This window comes from Podarcis cretensis (assembly GCF_951804945.1).
Source record: "Podarcis cretensis genome assembly, chromosome: 2".
Taxonomy (NCBI): Eukaryota; Metazoa; Chordata; class Lepidosauria; order Squamata; family Lacertidae; genus Podarcis; species Podarcis cretensis.
Window position 1 is genome coordinate 14,110,935 of NC_137171.1, and position 19,081 is coordinate 14,130,015.

The 19,081-nt window shown below is 45.2% G+C and overlaps 2 protein-coding genes across 8 annotated transcripts in view; one reads left to right on the top strand and one right to left on the bottom strand.

Annotated features, from left to right (window-relative positions):
• Positions 1 to 4,633: 4,633 nt before the first annotated feature.
• On the top strand, positions 4,634 to 9,240 carry SPRYD4 (SPRY domain containing 4). Its single transcript, XM_079966434.1, has 2 exons — positions 4,634 to 4,862; positions 7,661 to 9,240. The coding sequence occupies exons 1-2, from the start codon at positions 4,649 to 4,651 to the stop codon at positions 8,206 to 8,208; spliced, it is 762 nt and encodes a 253-aa protein (XP_079822560.1). The 5' UTR covers positions 4,634 to 4,648; the 3' UTR covers positions 8,209 to 9,240.
• A 1,414-nt stretch (positions 9,241 to 10,654) lies between these two features.
• GLS2 (glutaminase 2) overlaps positions 10,655 to 19,081 on the bottom strand; it is a 30,254-nt gene continuing 21,827 nt past the window's right edge. For 5 of the 7 annotated variants that reach the window (XM_079966383.1, XM_079966384.1, XM_079966378.1 and 2 more), the window contains exons 14-18: positions 17,888 to 17,995; positions 16,484 to 16,545; positions 15,136 to 15,212; positions 12,200 to 12,263; positions 10,655 to 11,302 (exon numbers count right to left, since the gene is read on the bottom strand). In XM_079966383.1, coding sequence (XP_079822509.1) covers positions 11,146 to 11,302; positions 12,200 to 12,263; positions 15,136 to 15,212; positions 16,484 to 16,545; positions 17,888 to 17,995 — 468 coding nt within the window. In that variant the 3' untranslated portion in view covers positions 10,655 to 11,145. The remainder of the gene's footprint in view (positions 11,303 to 12,199; positions 12,264 to 15,135; positions 15,213 to 16,483; positions 16,546 to 17,887; positions 17,996 to 19,081) is intronic. The other 2 variants (XM_079966381.1, XM_079966380.1) reach the window with 2 other exon arrangements.

The window sequence follows — 19,081 nt, forward strand, 5'->3', positions numbered from 1 at the left end:
ATGTACCGGTAGGTCTTTCAGGACTGGTGTTATATAGTCTCGGCAGCCATTCCGAGTCACCAGTCTAGCTGCTGCATTCTGGATTAGTTGTAGTTTCCGGGTCACCTTCAAAGGTAGCCCCACACAGAGCGCACTGCAGTAGTCTGAGCAGGAAATAACCAGAGCATGTACCACTCTGGCGAGACAGTGTGTGGGCAGGTAGGCTCTTAGCCTGCATACCAGATGGAGCTGGTAGACAGCTGCCCTGGACACAGAATTGACCTGTGCCTCCAATGGACAGCTGTGAATCCAAAATGACTCCCAGGCTGTGCACCTTGTCCTTCAGGGGCAGTTACCCCATTCAGGACCATGGATGCCAGCCCATTAATGTCACACCAAGCAATCGATGGCCCTGGTGAATGGGCTGCTGGCATGCTCACAGTACTGTACACAAATCCATGCCTTACATTGAAAGCACTCTTGGGAACTGTGTTAAGGGTGTTGGGACTTGTTGTTGTTGTTTAGTCATTTAGTCGTGACCGACTCTTTGTGACCCCATGAACTAGAGCACGCCAGGCACTACTGTCTTCCACTGCCTCCCGCAATTTGGTCAGATTCATGTTTGTAGCTTCGAGAACACTGTCCAACCATCTTGTCCTCTGTCGTCCCCTTCTCCTTGTGCCCTCCATCTTTCCCAACATCAGGGTCTTTTCCAGGGAGTCTTCTCTTCTCATGAGGTTGCCAAAGTATTAGAGCCTCAGCTTCACGATCTGTCCTTTCAGGGAGCACTCAGGGCTGATTTCCTTAAGAATGGATACATATGATCTTCTTGCTGTCCATGGGACTCTCAAGAGTCTCCTCCAGCACCATAATTCAAAAGCATCAATTCTTCGGCGATCAGCCTTCTTTATGGTCCAGCTCTCACTTCCATACATCACTACTGGGAAAACCATGGCTTTAACTATATGGACCTTTGTTGGTAAGGTGATGTTGGTAAGGGTGTTGGGACATTTAACTCAATTGCACTTCCCAAGATTCCTTGGGGAGCCATGGCTGTTAAAGTGGTGCAAATGCGCTTTAAATGTTCAGATGTGATGCTTAGCACATGTAGCAAGGACATTTAAACTTCATAAAGTGTCCCAAAGAAAGTGATTGGAACATTTTTTTCCACTCCTGATAAAGAATAGAAACACCTTCGCTCACTGGAGACTTGCCTGTTGTGCCTCTGCAGGAGTCACTGCTCTGGATAAGCCTCGGTCCAATGACATGCAACACGAGGGGATCAGCTGCTTTGAGGGTGGATAAACGCTAACTCTTAACATGCTCTAAAACCCAACCTTTTCAGATGTAAAAAGTGAAGCGCACCTCCGATTTTAATTTAGCAGAAAACACACCTCAGCTTCCAGAAGTCACTACTCGGCTTCCTCTGATCCTAACACCAGAATGTGTGCTTTAGTACTAAAGGGAGACCATAGCAGGGTTTAGGAAGTGGTCTGGGTGGCTACTTCAAATCTACTGCGTGCCATGTGTTTACAACTCAGTAGAGTCCCTCTCCTGGTTTCTGTAAAGTCAGCACCTGGCTCAGCAAAAGCAAGGCCTTCTGTTGACCTCTCACTGGCATATGCTTTCTCTCTCTCTCTCTATTCATCTCTCTTTTCTTTGGCCACCGCTTGCTGACTTGCTGCAAAGAGCCAGAACAATCCTGTCAATGAAAAGGTGGGAACAAAGGCCACCTCCCTACAGCCTGCAGTGTTCGTATGTCCCTGTCACATTTAATTAGCATCCAGCAGAGTCTTTGGGGTCGAAAGATTGGAAACATAACAATATGGCAGCCATTTCAAAGCAGGCAATGGAACGTAGGAACAGATCCCTGTCTTCTGCCCAGAACTGGAAGGCTTTAATAATTAGCTTCAACTTGAAATCCACAGGGGGATCTTTTCAAACTAGGGCACTGAACACCAACGGGGGCGTATGGTGTGCAAAATGTTTCTGATAATTGGTGTACAAATATTCAAACCCTAAGAGTTTCTCAAATCTTAGTTCCCTCTGATCTCTTGACCCAAGTCTCCTGCTTTAATCTCTTTTTTGTTAATGGGATGGTTTTATTGTATATTTTAATTATAGATGTTTATATTTTAAAATTTTTGTTGACTGGTTTTTATATTTTGTAAACTGCTTAGAAGCCTATTTTGACATTAAGCGGTATATAAATACCAAGAGGTTCTTGTAGCAGTGGCATCACCATCATCCATATCTCACATACCTGTTTTTCAAGGTAGTGATGCTTATGTTTTCAAAAAGGCCTCAGGTTGCACAGCGAAGGAGACACATCTGTAAATGATCACTGAGACAACCACTATATATAAAGCAACTTGCAAATCTGATGTCCAGTATGACAGACTTTCTGGACAAATTATAATTACTTTAGTGCAATGCATCCCACAATCCTTTGCAATGACAAAGAGGATTCTAGGTGGCAACAACAACAAAACACCAGCCCTTGAGCCATCCTTGCTTTGGGGATAAGAAATACACTAGGCAAATTGGGACTGGAAAGGATATAGAAGGGATTTGCAATCAGAATCCGCTGACTTGGGCTTAATTGTTCTTAAACATGCAATAAATGATTTGATGTTAAACTAGCTCAGGGAGCTGACATGTGCCCAAACTCAACAAATTTTAATGGAGATGCACAATTTTAATGGAAGTTGATGCAACAGAAAACTATGTGCAATTCCATATCCCCTTGCCCGGAATAATGATGTATGGACAACACTGCTAATGTAAAGGATTTTCAACCCAAACTATTTCTGCCCATGATAGCAGGACTAAATTGTTCTCCATTCCTGCTCTATTCCTTCATTTCTCCATACAACCCAGGGAAACAGCAATAAACTACTGAATCTTTTTGCAGTACGGTAACTTAATACCAATGGTGAACTACTCACTGCTAGAACAACCACCATAAGCCCATCAAAAACTCTCAGTGCTATTGTACATTTGTCACTGAAATACAAGGAGGAAGAAAAAAGCCTGTTTGTGGGTTGTTTTTTTATTGTATCATTTTATTATGTCCTATATGGATGAATTTCCTCTGGTGCCAAACAACAACTGTCTTAATTCACCTGCAAACATAGTGATTCTGTCAGGTTAAACATAAGCAGTTTGCAAAAGTGACATGGAATTTGGAGTGTTTTTTTCAAACCTTTTTAAACTTTTGCAGTTAACTGTGCCAACCTACACACACACACACACACACACACACACACACTATTAAGTTTATAAAAGGGATGCGGGTGGCGCTGTGGTCTAAACCACTGAGCCTCTTGGGCTTGCTGATCAGAAGGTTGGTGGTTTGAATCCCCACGATGGGGTGAGCTCCCATTGCTCTGTCCCAGCTTCTGCCAACCTAGCAGTTTGAAAGCACACCAGTGCAAGTAGATAAATAGGTACTGCTGCGGTGGGAAGGTAAATGGTGTTTCCTTGCGTTCTGGCTTCCATTACGGTGTCTCGTTGCTCCAGAAGCGGTTTAGTCATGCTAAAGCTCTGGCTCAAAACATTAAACATAAAAGAAACCAGGCCTGTTTACACAACAAGTAGTTTTAATCGGCTCATATTCCTTTTTAGATGTGTTGCCACAGGCCTGAAATAGTCATGCAGAGTTCTCTGCCCAGATTTACAAATAATTTCAGAGGGGCCACCCTGTTAGGCTGCAATAGATTGTAATGGATTGCTTTGGAGTCACTTCAGCACCAGAGAGGATGGGAATCGTATTTTGCCAGAACAAAGGCTGCAACCGTACTCCTATAGCAAAGTTTAAGAGCAGATAGAAATCACAATACGTAAAGTTCTTCCCAGATGCACTTGTTAGCGAAGTAGGTTAACTAGGCTTTCCATACGTCAAGAAAAATCCTGACACATCCTGGGTTTTGGGTGTAAAAATGGCGCCAGGGGGAAATTTGCCAAACCGTCAAAATGTCAGGGAAAACCCAGATGTATGGCAGCAGTAACAGCTCCAAAAGCTTAAAATCTGATGGAATACGTGCAGCTTGCGGACTTAACATATAGAGTAAGAGAACAAGAATATATGTTGAGAGAAGATTGGAAAACGTTTATCAAACATATGAGGGGAAATTGTGTACGCTTGAAAAAGTTGGCAGCATTAAGATAAATTCAACAGTGTAAATCAGTTTTGATGGATGTAGTAATGGAATACTGAATGCTTTATTTTATGTAAAATATGCAGGAATTTATGATATGTAAAATGAACCATGGAAAGAGAACAAGGGAGGTCATGGATATTTTAAGGACGTTTAAAATGAGTATTCTAAATTGTGAAACAGAAAAATTAATAAAAATTAATAAAAACAAAAAGCTTAATAAAAACAAAAGCTTAAAACCACTATTTTCTGGGGCGGGAGGAGATTTCTCCCCCCCCAAAAAAAAACCCTCAACAATTTGGGTTCGTTCCCAAAAGAATCTCAGCAATTTATTTTCTCTAGCCCACAGCCACGCACTACCCCTCTAACAAGAACAAAATGACGGCCTCGCCGGCCTTCCCTCCGCTTCAAGATGGCGCCGGCAGCGTCAGAAAGCGCCGCGCCCTATGAGAAGATGGCGACCCTGAAGCTCGGCTCTCCCGGACCAATAGCGACAGCCTGGCTTTAAGATGGCGGGAGAGATCCGCAGGCGGGGGCGGCTGTTGCCCTCCTCCAAGATGGCGGCTGCAGCCGCCTTAAGGAGCAATCGCGCAGGCGCTGTCCACGCGTGGTTGAGCAGTGCCCTTTCCAAAATGGCGGCGCCCATGCTGAGGGGTGTGAAGCAGCGAGGCTGGAGCCTGTGTGTCGCGGGGCGCCGTTTAGGGGGAGAAGCGCCCCGGAGAGGTACTTGCAGTTATACCCAGTGGCGGCTCTGCGCTGCTTATGAATGTTTCTTTCCTCGGGCACGATGACACCGTGTTTAGGGTTGCTCGTCATCCTTTCGTTGGGCTATGATAGCTGAGGTAGGAATTCAGGCAGAAGGCTCCGCACCGTCACATCGAGCAAACCTGCACCTGTTGAACTTCTGCCTGATACGACGCTCTTAAACGCGCAGGACCTCTGCCGAGTCGACTCTTTTGCACTTCTTCCAATTAAGGGTCCTTGAGTCGCTCGCTTTAAGTAGCTAATAATAATAATAATAGTAATAATAGTAATAATAGTAATAATAATAATAATAATAATAATAATAATAATATATAGCAGTACCATTATTTGCTAATGAGCCCTTCATAAAGAGGCGGGATACTTCGAGGGCCTCAGAACCTCTGGTTTTTGGCCAGCAAAATGAGTTTAACATGGCGTATGTGTGTTGTTGCGACTTTTATAGAATATTGTATGTAACCTGCTTAGAATTTATTATTATTATTATTATTATTATTATTATTATTATTATTATTATGTGGTGTATAAGTGCTGTAAATAAATCAGCTTAGCTTAGTCACGAAGCTGAATATACTATGTACTATAGCAGTCATGGAGGTGCAGGTGGTAGCTGCCCCCCTAAATCAAGTAAATAAATAAAAATACTTTGTAATTTTCAGTTATATACATTTCAGTAGTTCTACAGTCATTTAAACATTTCAAGAGTCAACTTCCTCCTCTTTCTGCGGTTCCTTAATTTTTTTAATATTTTCCTTCATATTCTAAATTAACTTATTCTTTTATTCATCTACTTTAATTATATACTCTTACAAAACTGCCAGTTATTACAATAATCCTGCCAATGTCCTTATCTATTTACAATTTATAATAATAATATAATAATTTATTATTTATACCCCGTCCATCTGGCTGGGTTTCCCCAGCCACTCTGGGTGGCTTCCAACAAAGTATTAAAATACAGTAGTCTGTTAAACATTAAAAGCTTCCCCAAAGAGGGCTGCCTTCAGATATCTTCTAAAAGTCTGGTAGTTATTTGCAAATATTCAATAGACCATTTCCATTCTTTTGTAAAAAGTTAGTTATCTTGATTTCTTATTCCCCACCCCCACCCCGGTACATTTTGCCATTTCTGTATAGTCCATAAGTTTTTGTGTCCATTCTTCTTCGTCAGATCGTCTTCTTTCCATTTTTGGGCAAATTACATTCTTGCTGCTGTAGTTGAATACATGAATAAATTTCTATACTGTTTAGGTAGTTCTACCCCTATAACTCCCAGAAGGAAATACTTAAAATACTTAACTAACTGACCCATCACATCACAGATAGGTTGGTTCTGCCCCCATCCCCATAAATCCTGGCTAAGCCCATGGATGCCATTTATAATGCTTAGTGGTTCTCCTGCAAGACTGTTTGCCAATACAGTGATACCTCTGGTTACGTACTTCATTCGTTCCGGAGGTCTGTTCTTAACCTGAAGCACCGCTTTAGCTAATGGGGCCTCCCGCTGCTGCCGCGCCACCACCGCACGATTTCTGTTCTCATCCTGAAGCAAAGTTCTTAACCCGAGGTACTATTTCTGGGTTAGCGGAGTCTGTAACCTGAAGCGTATGTAACCCGAGGTACCACTGTAGTTTTGCAGTTCTTCATAGTATGACTTAAAGAGAGCTTCTGTAGCTCAGTATTAAAACATAGGCTTTGCAGGCAGGAAGTTCCTTATTCGATTCCAGATATCCCTAATGTAAGTCAGTAAGTGTTTGTGTACGTGTGTGTATCTATATGTATCTGTCTGTCTGTCTGTCTATCTATCTGATCTACTGTAGTGTATACATTACCACAGGGGACGCGGGTGGCGCTGTGGGTAAAAGCCTCAGCGCCTAGGACTTGCCGATCGAAAGGTTGGCGGTTCGAATCCCCGCGGCGGGGTGCGCTCCCGTCACTCGGTCCCAGCGCCTGCCAACCTAGCCAGAGGCCTGGTTGAAGAGGAACGTTTGTTCCAGGAGCCTAAAAGTATATAATGAAGGTGCCAGCTGAAATGATGATGATGATGATGATGATGATGATGATGATGAAGTTACCAGATGGCACAGTTGGGTACTACCCAGCCTCCTTCTGAATGGTTGTGTTGTTAACCATAGCATTTGTGGCAATTGCATTTTGCAGGAGGGAGAGTATTGTCATTTGAGTGACCTTGTTCATAATCCACGCTCCCCTCCATATTTATGGCTGGTGGCCCAGTTATGCCCTTAACTGGACAGGGATAGCCTAATTTCTGTTGTCTATGCTTTGATAAAATATAAAAAATATAAAGAGGTGCCTTTCTCATTCTAATCTCAGGAAAATACATGAATCTGAAGAAAAACCATACTTTGTTTTTAGAACATTTTTTTTATTCTTACAGAAACTGATGCAGCTTTTGACTGGAACAACTAAAATGTCCAATTGAATGATAGCCCTATTCCCTTAACCCTTTTCTCCAAGTTGATGTCTTATGCTTTGTCTTATTATTTAGCAAGTACACCCATTTCCCCTATAGTAAATGTGTGTTGTTATTTCTATTAACATCTATCTCTGCAAAAGGAAACATAATAGCTCCCTTAGTTCAACAAATGTAACTGTAAAGCAGGGTCAGAGATGGGAATTTGTGGTCCTCCAGATGTTTCTGGATTACAACTCTGGCTGAGGATGGTGTGAGTTGCAGTCCTTTCTGAGAGAAGCAGCAAAACGTATGGACTCTCATGCAATTTTCTTTCTTACTGCAGAGATCAATTTCAAGCTGGATGAGAGAACGGCCCACAGCAGCTTGGATCTGTTCAAAAAGAACACTGGTGTCATTTACCGTATGCTGGGGATTGACCCCACCAGCGTTCCCCGGAATCCTGAACGCTTCAGAGACTGGGCTGTGGTACTGGGTGACACGGCTGTCTCCAGTGGCCGTCACTACTGGGAAGTAACTGTCAAAGAATCTCAGCAATTCCGCATAGGGGTAGCAGATGTGGACATCTCCCGGGACGGTTGCGTTGGAGTAGATGACCGCTCCTGGGTCTTTTCCTATGCGAACCGCCACTGGAATGCCATGTTCGCTAATGAGACCACTCCAATCAAGAACATCGGCCACCCAGAGAGAGTGGGTCTGTTCTTGGACTACGACAGCAAGAAACTCAGCCTGGTGGATGTAAGCAAACATGTGTCCGTCCACAGCATCTTTGCTGAGTTCCAAGGCCCCGTAGTGCCCGCCTTTGCCCTCTGGGATGGTGAACTGATCACGCATTCAGGCCTCGATGTACCTGAAATTCTCGACAGGAACTGAAAACCTCTCAAGCTTAGTGATGTTTGGAGAGACGAACAATCTGCTTGGAATATGAGGCTTCAGAGTGGTACATAAAATGAATCCCTCTCCTGCAATACCCTTGTCATAGGAGCCAAAGTTTCATAACTATATATACCATTCAGCCCGTTGACTGTTTTCTCTTAGGAAAAGATGACGTCTTTGGATTCCGGGTTGAAACGTATCTCATTTGGAATGTAGTAAGATATTATTCAGAGCACTAAAGACCACATGTTCTGATTTTCTGTCTCTGCTCCATTATTCTCGTAAAAGGAGGTTGTTTGACTGTCTACAAACACGGGATGCACTTGGCTTAAATTAGGGTTTGTCCATATGGAAAATGTATGTGTTTGCTCCATGGTCAAATTTGTTTCTTTGCAGCTGTTGTGTGTGATCAGCCACACCTTTTGGTGCTCTTATCCCATGTCCTTAATAATGTATAGAGTCCCCTTGCTCAGCCTAAGTATCTGTCTAGGCTTTCAGATGTCTGGAGGCAGAGAAACTTGGATCTCTCTGTGTACAATGCATAGCCACCATTGCCCTCTGCTGGGCCAGTGGGAGGACAAAGTATGCCTGCATCTAAGATGCTGACATACCCATTGGAGCTCTAATCCTCCTGTACTGATAAACTTTGTTGCACATAATCAGATATATAGGAATGACTTTCTTTTAATACACAGCCCAAAAATCCCACCTCATTCCATTATACCCTGGCTTAGCAGGGGTTTCCCTGTACAGGGTTTTGTCTATGTTTAATGGAGCAGCAATATATGGGTGCCAAATCAAGCCAGAAATGTTCTGATAACAGCTATCTGTGGTCACTCTTTTCACAGTACTCTCAGATCTAGCACACTGACACATTCTCCAGAGGTGTGCTTTATTTTATGGAACACAACTTGAAGACAACAAGGAGCTATTTTTTTGAACCAAGGAAGAGCAGCAGCATTCTGTTAACTGTATGTGTGTTGGCAGTTGTGTAGTTATAACAATCAATAAAAATAAATTTATCTGAAACATTGTATTTTCTGTTGGTGCTTTCTTAAGCTGCTTTGGACTGACCAGTGCTTTTTCCTGAAAATATCCCATGTGTCAGGGGCTCAGGAGCAGAGGCACAGGGAAGAGAGGAGATGGAGAGCGAAGGGGAAGAATCCGAGGGGAGCGTAGGAGAAGAGGACAGTGGACTGAGGGATTCCATGAGCCTCTCCAGCGAATCGGAAGATTCACAGAAGGGGGCGCCAGTGGCCAGGGGTAGGGGGTTCCCAAGGGGAATGCCCCAGGAGCAAGGGGGCAGCAAGGACTCCCAGAGCAGTAGCTGGAAATCAGGACCAGCTTCCCCACCAGAGCAGAGTGGGGGGGAAGAGTCCCAAGGATCGGGGCCAGTGCATTCCCCACCAGGGAGAGAAGATAAGGCAGGGCTGACCACACCTCCATCGGAGAGTCAGACAACGGAGGGGAGGTCAGATCCGGCCAGTATCCCGGAAGAGGGAAGCAGTGACAGAAGTAGTGTAACGGTCAGGAGGAAGGTCACTGGGTTGGCGCGAGAGGCAAGTTCAAATGTACAGGAGCGCGGGACAGCAGAGAATGAGGATTGGGAACCGGGTCCTAAAGCCCGCCGGAGGCAGGGGGAGGAGTTAAGCGACTCAGCGTCAGAAGAGTCCAGAAAGGGGAATGCCCCAGCGGACAGGAGGACCCAGAGGAGGAGAAAGCAGCGGAAAAGGTGGAGCAGGGCTAGGATCTTAAACTGGTGTCAGAGGGGAGGAGATTCAGACGGGACTTCGCCGGTCTAGGGTTTAAGACGTAGAGCTGCGCGCTGCGGCTTTGAAATGGAAACTGAACCTCAATAAAGACTTTTGTACATAACGACAGCCTCGCGTTGGTCCTCTGTGAGCTGGGACCTAGGGGCAGCTCTGACACCATGGTTTAAGAAAAGCTTTAAAACAAACAAACACCCTTCAGTCTAGAATTGCTGCTGAAAGGAGATAGGCTCTGTGAAGAAAACACTACCATTTGCTCTGAACGTCTCTATTCCAGAGTCCAGTTCTGCACTTGTTCGACTCATGCAAATTCAGTTGGGACTTAACACTTAAATATTGAACAAATATGCTTAGGGTTGTAACTCTGTCTACCCGTATTACCACATCACTCCACACCTCTTGATCTTACCACTTTTATCCTGGGACTTGTCTAGAAAGTTAGGGCAATGTTTAGTTTGTCTAGAAAACTAAGGCCCAGAGAGATTGTCTTATCTCCAGCATTGGAGGGACTTTGCCCTTTCTGGTCTTCAAAGCTGGTGTTTTAAAGTATTTTTGTTTTGCAAACCACCCTAACAAATTGTATATCAAATGGCAATGTTAAAAAAGATAAAACTCTGCAGTCACAGCCTGAAAGCTTCCTCCATCCCAGTTACACAAATACTAGGACTGCATGCTGAGGTTCACAATTATTTGAAAGAAGGGAGCAACAGAAAGTCATAGTACTTAGTGGGATAACAGTGTAGGGCAAAGGGGCAGGCCTACTTTGGGCCTTTAATGCCTTTTGCCTCTGTAAGGAGTGTCTGCTTTGATCTACAGGCAGTGTGAAGTCTTAGCGCTTAAGAGACAATGTCCCACTTTGGTCTCTCTCGCCAATAGCTGCTAGCTCAGTTTCTGTGGACTCTTATCAAGTTTACTGCTGTGTCACCAAGTATCGAGCTTGTGCATGGAACTAACTGGTGTAGGTGTTTCCTATAACCCAAGAATTGGGAGACTGACCGCATGAAACTTCAGGAAGAGCCATTAGGATGGACCCACCCAACCACATCTCAGCTCAAATCCTAAGCAGAAGTACGTCCACTGGTGTGTCTGCCTCCTTTCAGAAATGAGAGCAAGTGACCTAGTTAAATTTGTGTTGAAATGCAGCTAACAGAATAGTTCACAATTTTCACACCATGCTTTCTAAGTTCTCCTTGGAAAGGTCCTCAGCTGCTTCCCGAGCCTGGCTGGCTCCCAATACGTAGGTGTCCTGGTAATCTTTGAGTAGCTTCACCACTTCCAAGTGATTAAACTGCGTAGCATCGTCCAAGGCAATGTTCCCCCACCTGCAGAGAAGGAAAGAGATGAAGGCATGTGCAGCTATTATCTATTTAAAAACTGGATCCAGTCAGTAGGCCAGATCTAAAACTCAACACAGATCACTTTGATGGGTGGCTGGGACTGCCTGTCTGTCAGTCACCAGAAGAGGTATGATGCTAGGTGATTCAAAGGAAGGAGGAGTGCATCTTTGTTGGTGCAGTTTGAATTCAAACCATGGTTGCAGCTGGAAAGGATGAATTGGGAGCATACCCTTAAGTATCGTATTTTCGCTCTATAAGATGCACCAGACCACAAGATGCAGCTAGTTTTTGGAGGAGGAAAACAAGAAAAAAAATATTTTGAATCTCAGAAGCCAGAACAGCAAGAGGGATTGCTGCGCAGTGAAAGCAGCGATCCCTCTTGCTGTTCTGGCTTCTGGGATAGCTGCGCAGCCTGCATTTTCTCCATAAGACGCACACACATTTCCCCTTACTTTTTAGGAGGGAAAAAGTGAGTCTTATAGAGCAAAAAATACAGTATGTTGTTGATTCTTCATATCAAGTTAGAATTTGATGCTTTAAAAAATAAAAATGGGTGCTTTTCTCAGCCACCATAGATGGGTACCTCATTCAAAAAGTGCCTTATGTTACTGGAAAGGAAGAAGCAAGGTTAAAGTTTGTGCCCAATTAATCCTGTTCAGTTTGGCTCCATGTGTTTACTTGTCGCACCCAATTTTGTATGTCGTCAGGTGATGGACAGATTGATAGGCAGGGGTGGTTTGGGCCAAAATACCCCAGTGGGCCAAATGGGAAGGCCCAACAGGCTCTCTGACATCTTGTCTCTGGCTGTGGCAATCCCTGATGTCCCAGCTAAGAATGGACCCTCCCCTCTCCCCAGTCCTTCATAAGCTTACTATTCCTCACCTGTCTTTGACAAAAGGATTTACTCTGCAGGCTTCCACCAGAAACTTCACAACCTCCAGGTGACCTGGGCAGGGGGGAGGAATCACAGAATTTTAAGTTTCAACCTCTTGCCCCCCCCCCCAACAAGTCACAAAGTTATTTAAGCAGAGAGTTGGTGGATTGCAGGAAGGTTATTACAGAGCAAGTAGTTCACTCATAGCAATAGATGGACACAGCGAAACTGTAAACCTAAGCTGCCTTGAAAGAGGTTTATTTCTTCCTAAATGCCCCCTGGTCTGCCCCCAAACCCCTATAGCTTGCAGAGAGCACAGTGATAGTTTAATCGGAGGTCCCTTTCTTGCTACAAAACCAGAGTTCCTTGTATATGAGCTGTGACAGTCCGCTAACCTCTCATTAAGACAGAGCCTTAAAAATACCCGTTAAAGCCTGGAACTTTTTACAGTCCCAATGTAAAACAAGCATTACTTTGTACAGTCCTGCTTAGTCAAAATACTTGAAATTAACTTTTGTCTTAAAACACAGAAAATTGATTAGCTGGGAATGTAAGGGGGGGGAGACATGTAAAAGTTTAGAGCAGGGGAGAGAAACCTATATATGCTGCTGGACTCCAACTCCCACCATCCTGGGGCTGATGGGAGTTGGAGTCCAACAAGATCTTGGAATGGTGGGTACCTCTTCAGCATCAATACATAGCTTAATTTTGTTCTCATGTCAGGTGCCTCCAGTTCCCAGCCGATGCCTTCTATCTTTCGCCTGCCATTTTCACTATCCTTGCACCTAAATCCTCTTCCCCACTTATGTCCATGGTTCAGTATCTTTGATAGCCTTTGATTCTTATTATGTTCCTCTATGGTTTTCGAAGAATTGATGCTTTTGAATTATGGTGCTGGAGGAGACTCTTGAGAGTCCCATGGACTGCAAGAAGATCAAACCTCTCCATTCTGAAGGAAATCAGCCCTGAGTGCTCACTGGAAGGACAGATAGTGAAGCTGAGGCTCCAGTACTTTGGCCACCTCATGAGAAGAGAAGACTCCCTGGAGAAGACCCTGATGTTGGGAAAGATGGAGGGCACAAGGAGAAGGGGGCGACAGAGGACAAGATGGTTGGATAGTGTTTTCGAGGTTACCAGCATGAGTTTGACCAAACTGCAGGAGGCAGTGGAGGACAGGAGTGCCTGGCGTGCTCTGGTCCATGGGGTCACGAAGAGTCGGACACGACTAAACGACTAAACAACAACAACAAAATGGTTTTCCCAGTAGTGATGTATGGAAGTGAGAGCTGGACCATAAAGAAGGCTGATCGCCGAAGAATTGATGCTTTTGAATTATGGTGCTGGAGGAGACTCTTGAGAGTCCCATGGACTGCAAGAATATCAAACCGATCCATTCTTAAGGAAATCAGCCCTGAGTGCTCACTGGAAGGACAGATCCTGAAGCTGAGGCTCCAAGACTTTGGTCACCTCATGAGAAGAGAAGACTCCCTGGAAAAGCCCCTGATGTTGGGAAAGATGGAGGGCACAAGGAGAAGGGGATGACAGAGGACGAGGTGGTTGGATAGTGTTCATGAAGCTACCAGCATGAGTTTGACCAAACTGCAGGAGGCAGTGGAAGACAGGAGTGCCTGGCGTGCTCTGGTCCATGGGGTCATGAAGAGTCAGACACGACTAAATGACTAAACAACAACAAATCTCAAAGAACATGGTGAGTGCACTTAACAGAAATGGTGTGTCGCATTGTATTGAAGCCATGCACCATTGAACCCATAGCACTACCACCACACTAGGCTCCACTTTTAGGGCAGAAGCACTGTTAGAAACTCAGATATATAAGCTGGGTGCAAAATGGCTCCTTAAACCAAGGTTGCAGTCGCCAAAATGGAATGACTAGTTGCTATTTTTGTGTAATATCGCTCTAAAGTCTTGTTTTTCAAATGATGGACTGACTGCGATTCTCAGTTAATCATCTGGCTAGTTCAGATGACAACCTTGAGCTAGGTTAAGAGCTTTGAGAACTAAAAAGAAGAAGAGTCACTTGATCCAGAGATATATATTAGCCTATTCCGACCTCTTTTTCTTAATTGCGACTGCTCCTGCTCAGGCTGCACAGAAAAAAAGCATTTTGGTTCCAGAAATTTATTATGCTTGTGCAGATAAAATATAACTGATAGAATTCAATAGGGTGGGGTATTGCTGTATGGCAGGCATAGCCAAACTTGGCCCTCCAGATGTTTTGGGACTACAATTCCCATCGTCCCTGACCACTGGTCCTGTTAGCTAGGGATGATGGGAGTTGTAGTCCCAAAACATCTGGAGGGCCACGTTTGGCTATGCCTGGTGTATGGGAACAGTCCATATCCAATGATCAGATGGTGGAGATGTCAGGTACCATCCTGGCACCCAGGCATCTTCACTTGGTCATTAAGTGGTCCAGAGGTAAAGGTAAAGGGACCGCTGACCATTAGGTCCAGTCGTGGCCGACTCTGGGGTTGTGGCGCTCATCTTGCTTTATTGGCCAAGGGAGCCAGCGTACAGCTTCTGGATCATGTGGCCAGCATGACTAAGCCGCTTCTGGCGAACCAGAGCAGCGCACGGAAACGCCGTTTACCTTCCCGCCGGAGCGGTACCTATTTATCTACTTGCACTTTGACGTGCTTTCGAATTGCTAGGTTGGCAGGAGCAGGGACCGAGCAACGGGAGCTCACCCCGTCGTGGGGATTCGAACCGCCGACCTTCTGATCGGCAAGTCCTAGGCTCTGTGGTTTAACCCACAGCACCACCCGCGTCCCTAAGTGGTCTATAGCCAGGTGCAAAAACACTGGGTAGAAGGACCCCAGAGAAGTGTATGACTGAAGGTCTGAGGTGCATTGGGGCTGTGCAAGCCTGCAAGGTGCAACCATGGCCCTAGACTCATGAAACATTTGTGGCCCCAGCATGCTACCTTCAGCTGCAGCTACATGAAGAGCTGTGCGGGAGTCGTAGTCTTTCTGTTCCATGTCCATGGCTGACAGGGCAAATCTAGAGGGATGCCAAGAAGGGAGTCAGTGTTATTTCCAATGCTAGTTCTGCTCATAGACCCATTGAAATTAACGGGCTGTTAGTCATGTATCTTAATTTCAATGGGCGTACTCTGAGGAGGACTACCACACAGAGCAACTTAAACTATAGTCAGATAAACTAGATCCGTGTTTCCCAAACTTGAGTCTCCAGCTGTTTTTTGGACTACAACTCCCAACATCCCTAGCTAGCTAGACAAGTGGTCAGGGATGATGGGAATTGTAGTCCAAAAATAGCTGGAGACCCAAGTTTGCGAAACGCTGAACTTGATCAAGGATGGGGCACCTATGGCCCTCCACATGTTGTTGGACTACAATTCCCATCATCCTTGAGGCCACTGGCCATTCTGGCTGGAGCTGATGGGTATTGTAGTCCAGCTACATCTGGATGGCTACAAGTTCCCCATCCCAGGTTCCAGGGTTGTAAAGACTGTAGAGAGAATAATTGGGTGCACTCTTCACACTTTTGATCAAATCTATGCTGCCAAGTGCCAAAAGAAAGCTGCAGAGATAGCGCAGGATAGTGCACACCCAGGGAAATGATCGCTTTCAGCGTCTGCCTTCTGGAAGAAGGTACAGGGTCATAAAGACTAGGACTAGCCACCTGAGAAACAGTTTCTACCCAAAAGCAATTCTGGCTTTAAACACGGTATAAGGAGTCTCTATAGGAGTATAATGGTAATGGTAAAGGTAAAGGGACCCCTGACCATTAGGTCCAGTCGCGGATGACTCTGGGTTTGCGGCGCTCATCTTGCTTTATTGGCCGAGGGAGTCGGCATACAGCTTCCATGTCATGTGGCCAGCAGGACTAAGCCGCTTCTGGCGAACCAGAGCAGCGCATGGAAATGCCGTTTACCTTCCCACTGGAGCTGTACCTATTTATCTACTTGCACTTGACGTGTTTTTGAACTGCTAGGTTGGCAGGAGCAGGGACTGAGCAACAGGAGCTCACCCTGTTGCGGGGATTCGAACCGCCAACCTTCTGATCGGCAAGTCCTAGGCTCTGTGGTTTAACCCACAGCGCCACCCGCGTCCCTCTATAGGAGTACAGTATACTGTATTTTTAAATTGGGTTTCAGAGTTTTTAGGGGTTTTTGAATGTCTTATGTAGATTTCTCAATTTCATTGTTCTGTATGGGACAATGACAATAAAGATATCGTATTGTATATCGAAAGGCAGTTCAAGAAATCTCTCCCCAGCACTGTCTTTCCCCTAGTCTGGCTGGCCCATACCTCCGAAGAGCAGAGATGTCGCCACTGTAGGCAGCAAACAGCAGGTTCACCACTGTCTTGTTCTGAAAGAGATGGAGCAAGGTGTTAAGAATGTAAGAAAAGTCTTACTGGATCAAGCCAAAGGCTCGTTCTCACTATGGTCAAGGAGATCCCCATGGGAAGCCTGCAACCCAGGCACAACAGCACTCTCCCCAACTGTGATTCCTAGTAACTGAAGGCGATGCATAACCCATGTGGCTGGCAGCCACCAATAGACTTAAGCTAAAGGTAAAGGGACCCCTGACCATTAGGTCCAGTCGTGACCGACTCTGGGGTTGCGGCGCTCATCTCGCTTTATTGGCCGAGGGAGCCAGCATACAGCTTCTGGGTCATGTGGCCAGCATGACTAAGCCGCTTCTGGCGAACCAGAGCTTGTGCACGGAAACGCCGTTTACCTTCCCGCTGGAGCGGTACCTATTTATCTACTTGCACTTTGACATGCTTTCGAACTGCTAGGTTGGCAGGAGCAGGGACTGAGCAACAGGAGCTCATCCTGTTGCGGGGATTCGAACCACCAACCTTCTGATCGGCAAGTCCTAGGCTCTGTGGTTTAACCCACAGCGCCACCCACGTCCCTACCAATAGACTTATCCTCCATGAATTTGCCTAATTCTATTTTAAAGCGTTCTGAACGTTATGGAATGTGCTACAGCTGGGACTATTTGTATTCTGTGACTTCACCCACACAGGACTCAAAATGTTATGTCCGGTATATCGTTTCTAGTCCTCATTTTGGAGGTGTTCAACACTCCCAACGTATGCATGTTGATTAAAGCAAAAAATAAAAAAATTCCTTCCTGTAGCATCTTAGAGACCAACTAAGTTTGTTATTGGTATGAGCTTTCGTGTGCATGCTCATACCAATAACAAACTTAGTTGGTCTCTAAGGTGCTACAGGAAGGAATTTTTTTATTTTGTTTCAACTACGGCAGACCAACACGGCTACCTACCTGTAACTAAAGCAAAAAAATGTTAGTATTTGTAATGTAATTTAATTGGGAATATATTTCAAATAATTGATGGTATTGGGGAGAGGAGGTGGCGGTTGGGAGCTGCTTGGATATTTCTGTGAGTTATTTCTTGACTGAGAAGGTGAGAGGTGCGGAGACTCATCACAGAAGCTATCTGGAGGAGTTTGTAAATAATACTTGTCCAGTCGTTGCCAGCCTGACAAGTAAAAAGTTTTTATCTTCAAAGCACCCAACAGTGCAGAATCCAGAGTTTATTATCATAATATGCTGACGGGTCATTGGTGCAATATATATATATATATATATATATATATATATATATATATATATAATCCCATCCCAAACTTCACTTCTGCCCTCTTCCACTAAAATCTGTCATTATCTTTCAGACAACCGTTTCCGTCATTACTCTAACTTCGATTCCTTCACGGCGTGGGTCCATCTTGCGGGTGCAGTGCAGCAAGTTGTCGTAGTTGTGGAAGTTGAAGAGTGAGACCAGTTCCTGCAGAAAGAGGAGTCAAAAGGTAGCAAGGAGCATGCAAAGCACAGGGGAAAGTGGCTGTTGCTGTAACCTGTGCCTCCATTTGCTTCCTTTAAGAACAGAAGAAGAGTGATGCTGGATCCGGTCAATGGGTCATCTACTCCTGCTCTCACAGTAGCCAGCAAGATTACTACGGGAAGCATGCAACCAGGACCAAAGCTCAACGGCCCTCTCCCCTCCAGCAACGCCCTTCAAACGATATTCAGAAGCATACTGACTTCATTCAGTGCGGATGGAGTTTTGCTGTTATTTTCATTTTACTCCTAAAACAGCTTTTCATCCATCTGGTGCCCTGACATGTAACTGCAACTCCCATCAGCCCAAGCCAGCTTAGGTTGAAGGGAATCGTAGCCCAAAACATCTGGAAGGCACCAAGTCAGCAAATGCTGTCCTTCAGAATGGAGAAGTGGCATGTGGTCATTGGACTAGGCAGGGGTCAGCAAATTTTTTCAGCAGGGGGCTGGTCCAGGGGGCCGGTCGACTGTCCTTCAGACCTTGTGGGGGGCCAGACTATATTTTGGAAAAAAATAATGAACGAATTACTATGCCCCACAAATAACCCCGAGGTGCATTTTAAATAAAAGCACACATTCTACTCATGTAAAAACACCAGGCAGGCCCTACAAATAACCCAGAGATGCATTTTAAATAAAAGCACACATTCTACTCATGTGAAAACACGCTGATTCCTGGACCATCTGCGGGCCAGATTTAGAAGGCGATTGGACCGGATCCGGCCCCTGGGCCTTAGTTTGCCTAGGCTAGTCCCCTAAATGTTAACCTGGCGCCTCCTTCCCAAAGTCTGGGAAGCTTCTGCCTGGCTTAGGGAGGGAGGTGCGGTTCTCACACACAACATCCCTGCCCCAATCACCCTTGCAAGCTGGTGCCTCTGGCTCTAACTGTTCCCTTGCAAAAAAATTCATCACACACCACTGGAATGGAAGTTGGAAGAGGGACTTGCACGGAGCCATCCCTTCCAATTCAACCAGGTGGTTCTCACTGACTGCTTTATCAGAGCTCATTCTACCAGTTATGTATGTGGGGCAA

Bases quoted from the DNA above. Each gene is read 5' to 3' on its own strand.
- SPRYD4 (XM_079966434.1), top strand. From the start codon at position 4,649: ATGGCGGGAGAGATCCGCAGGCGGGGGCGGCTGTTGCCCTCCTCCAAG. The intron at 4,863-7,660 runs GTACTTGCAGTT...TTCTTACTGCAG, and splicing joins GGGAGAAGCGCCCCGGAGAG to AGATCAATTTCAAGCTGGAT.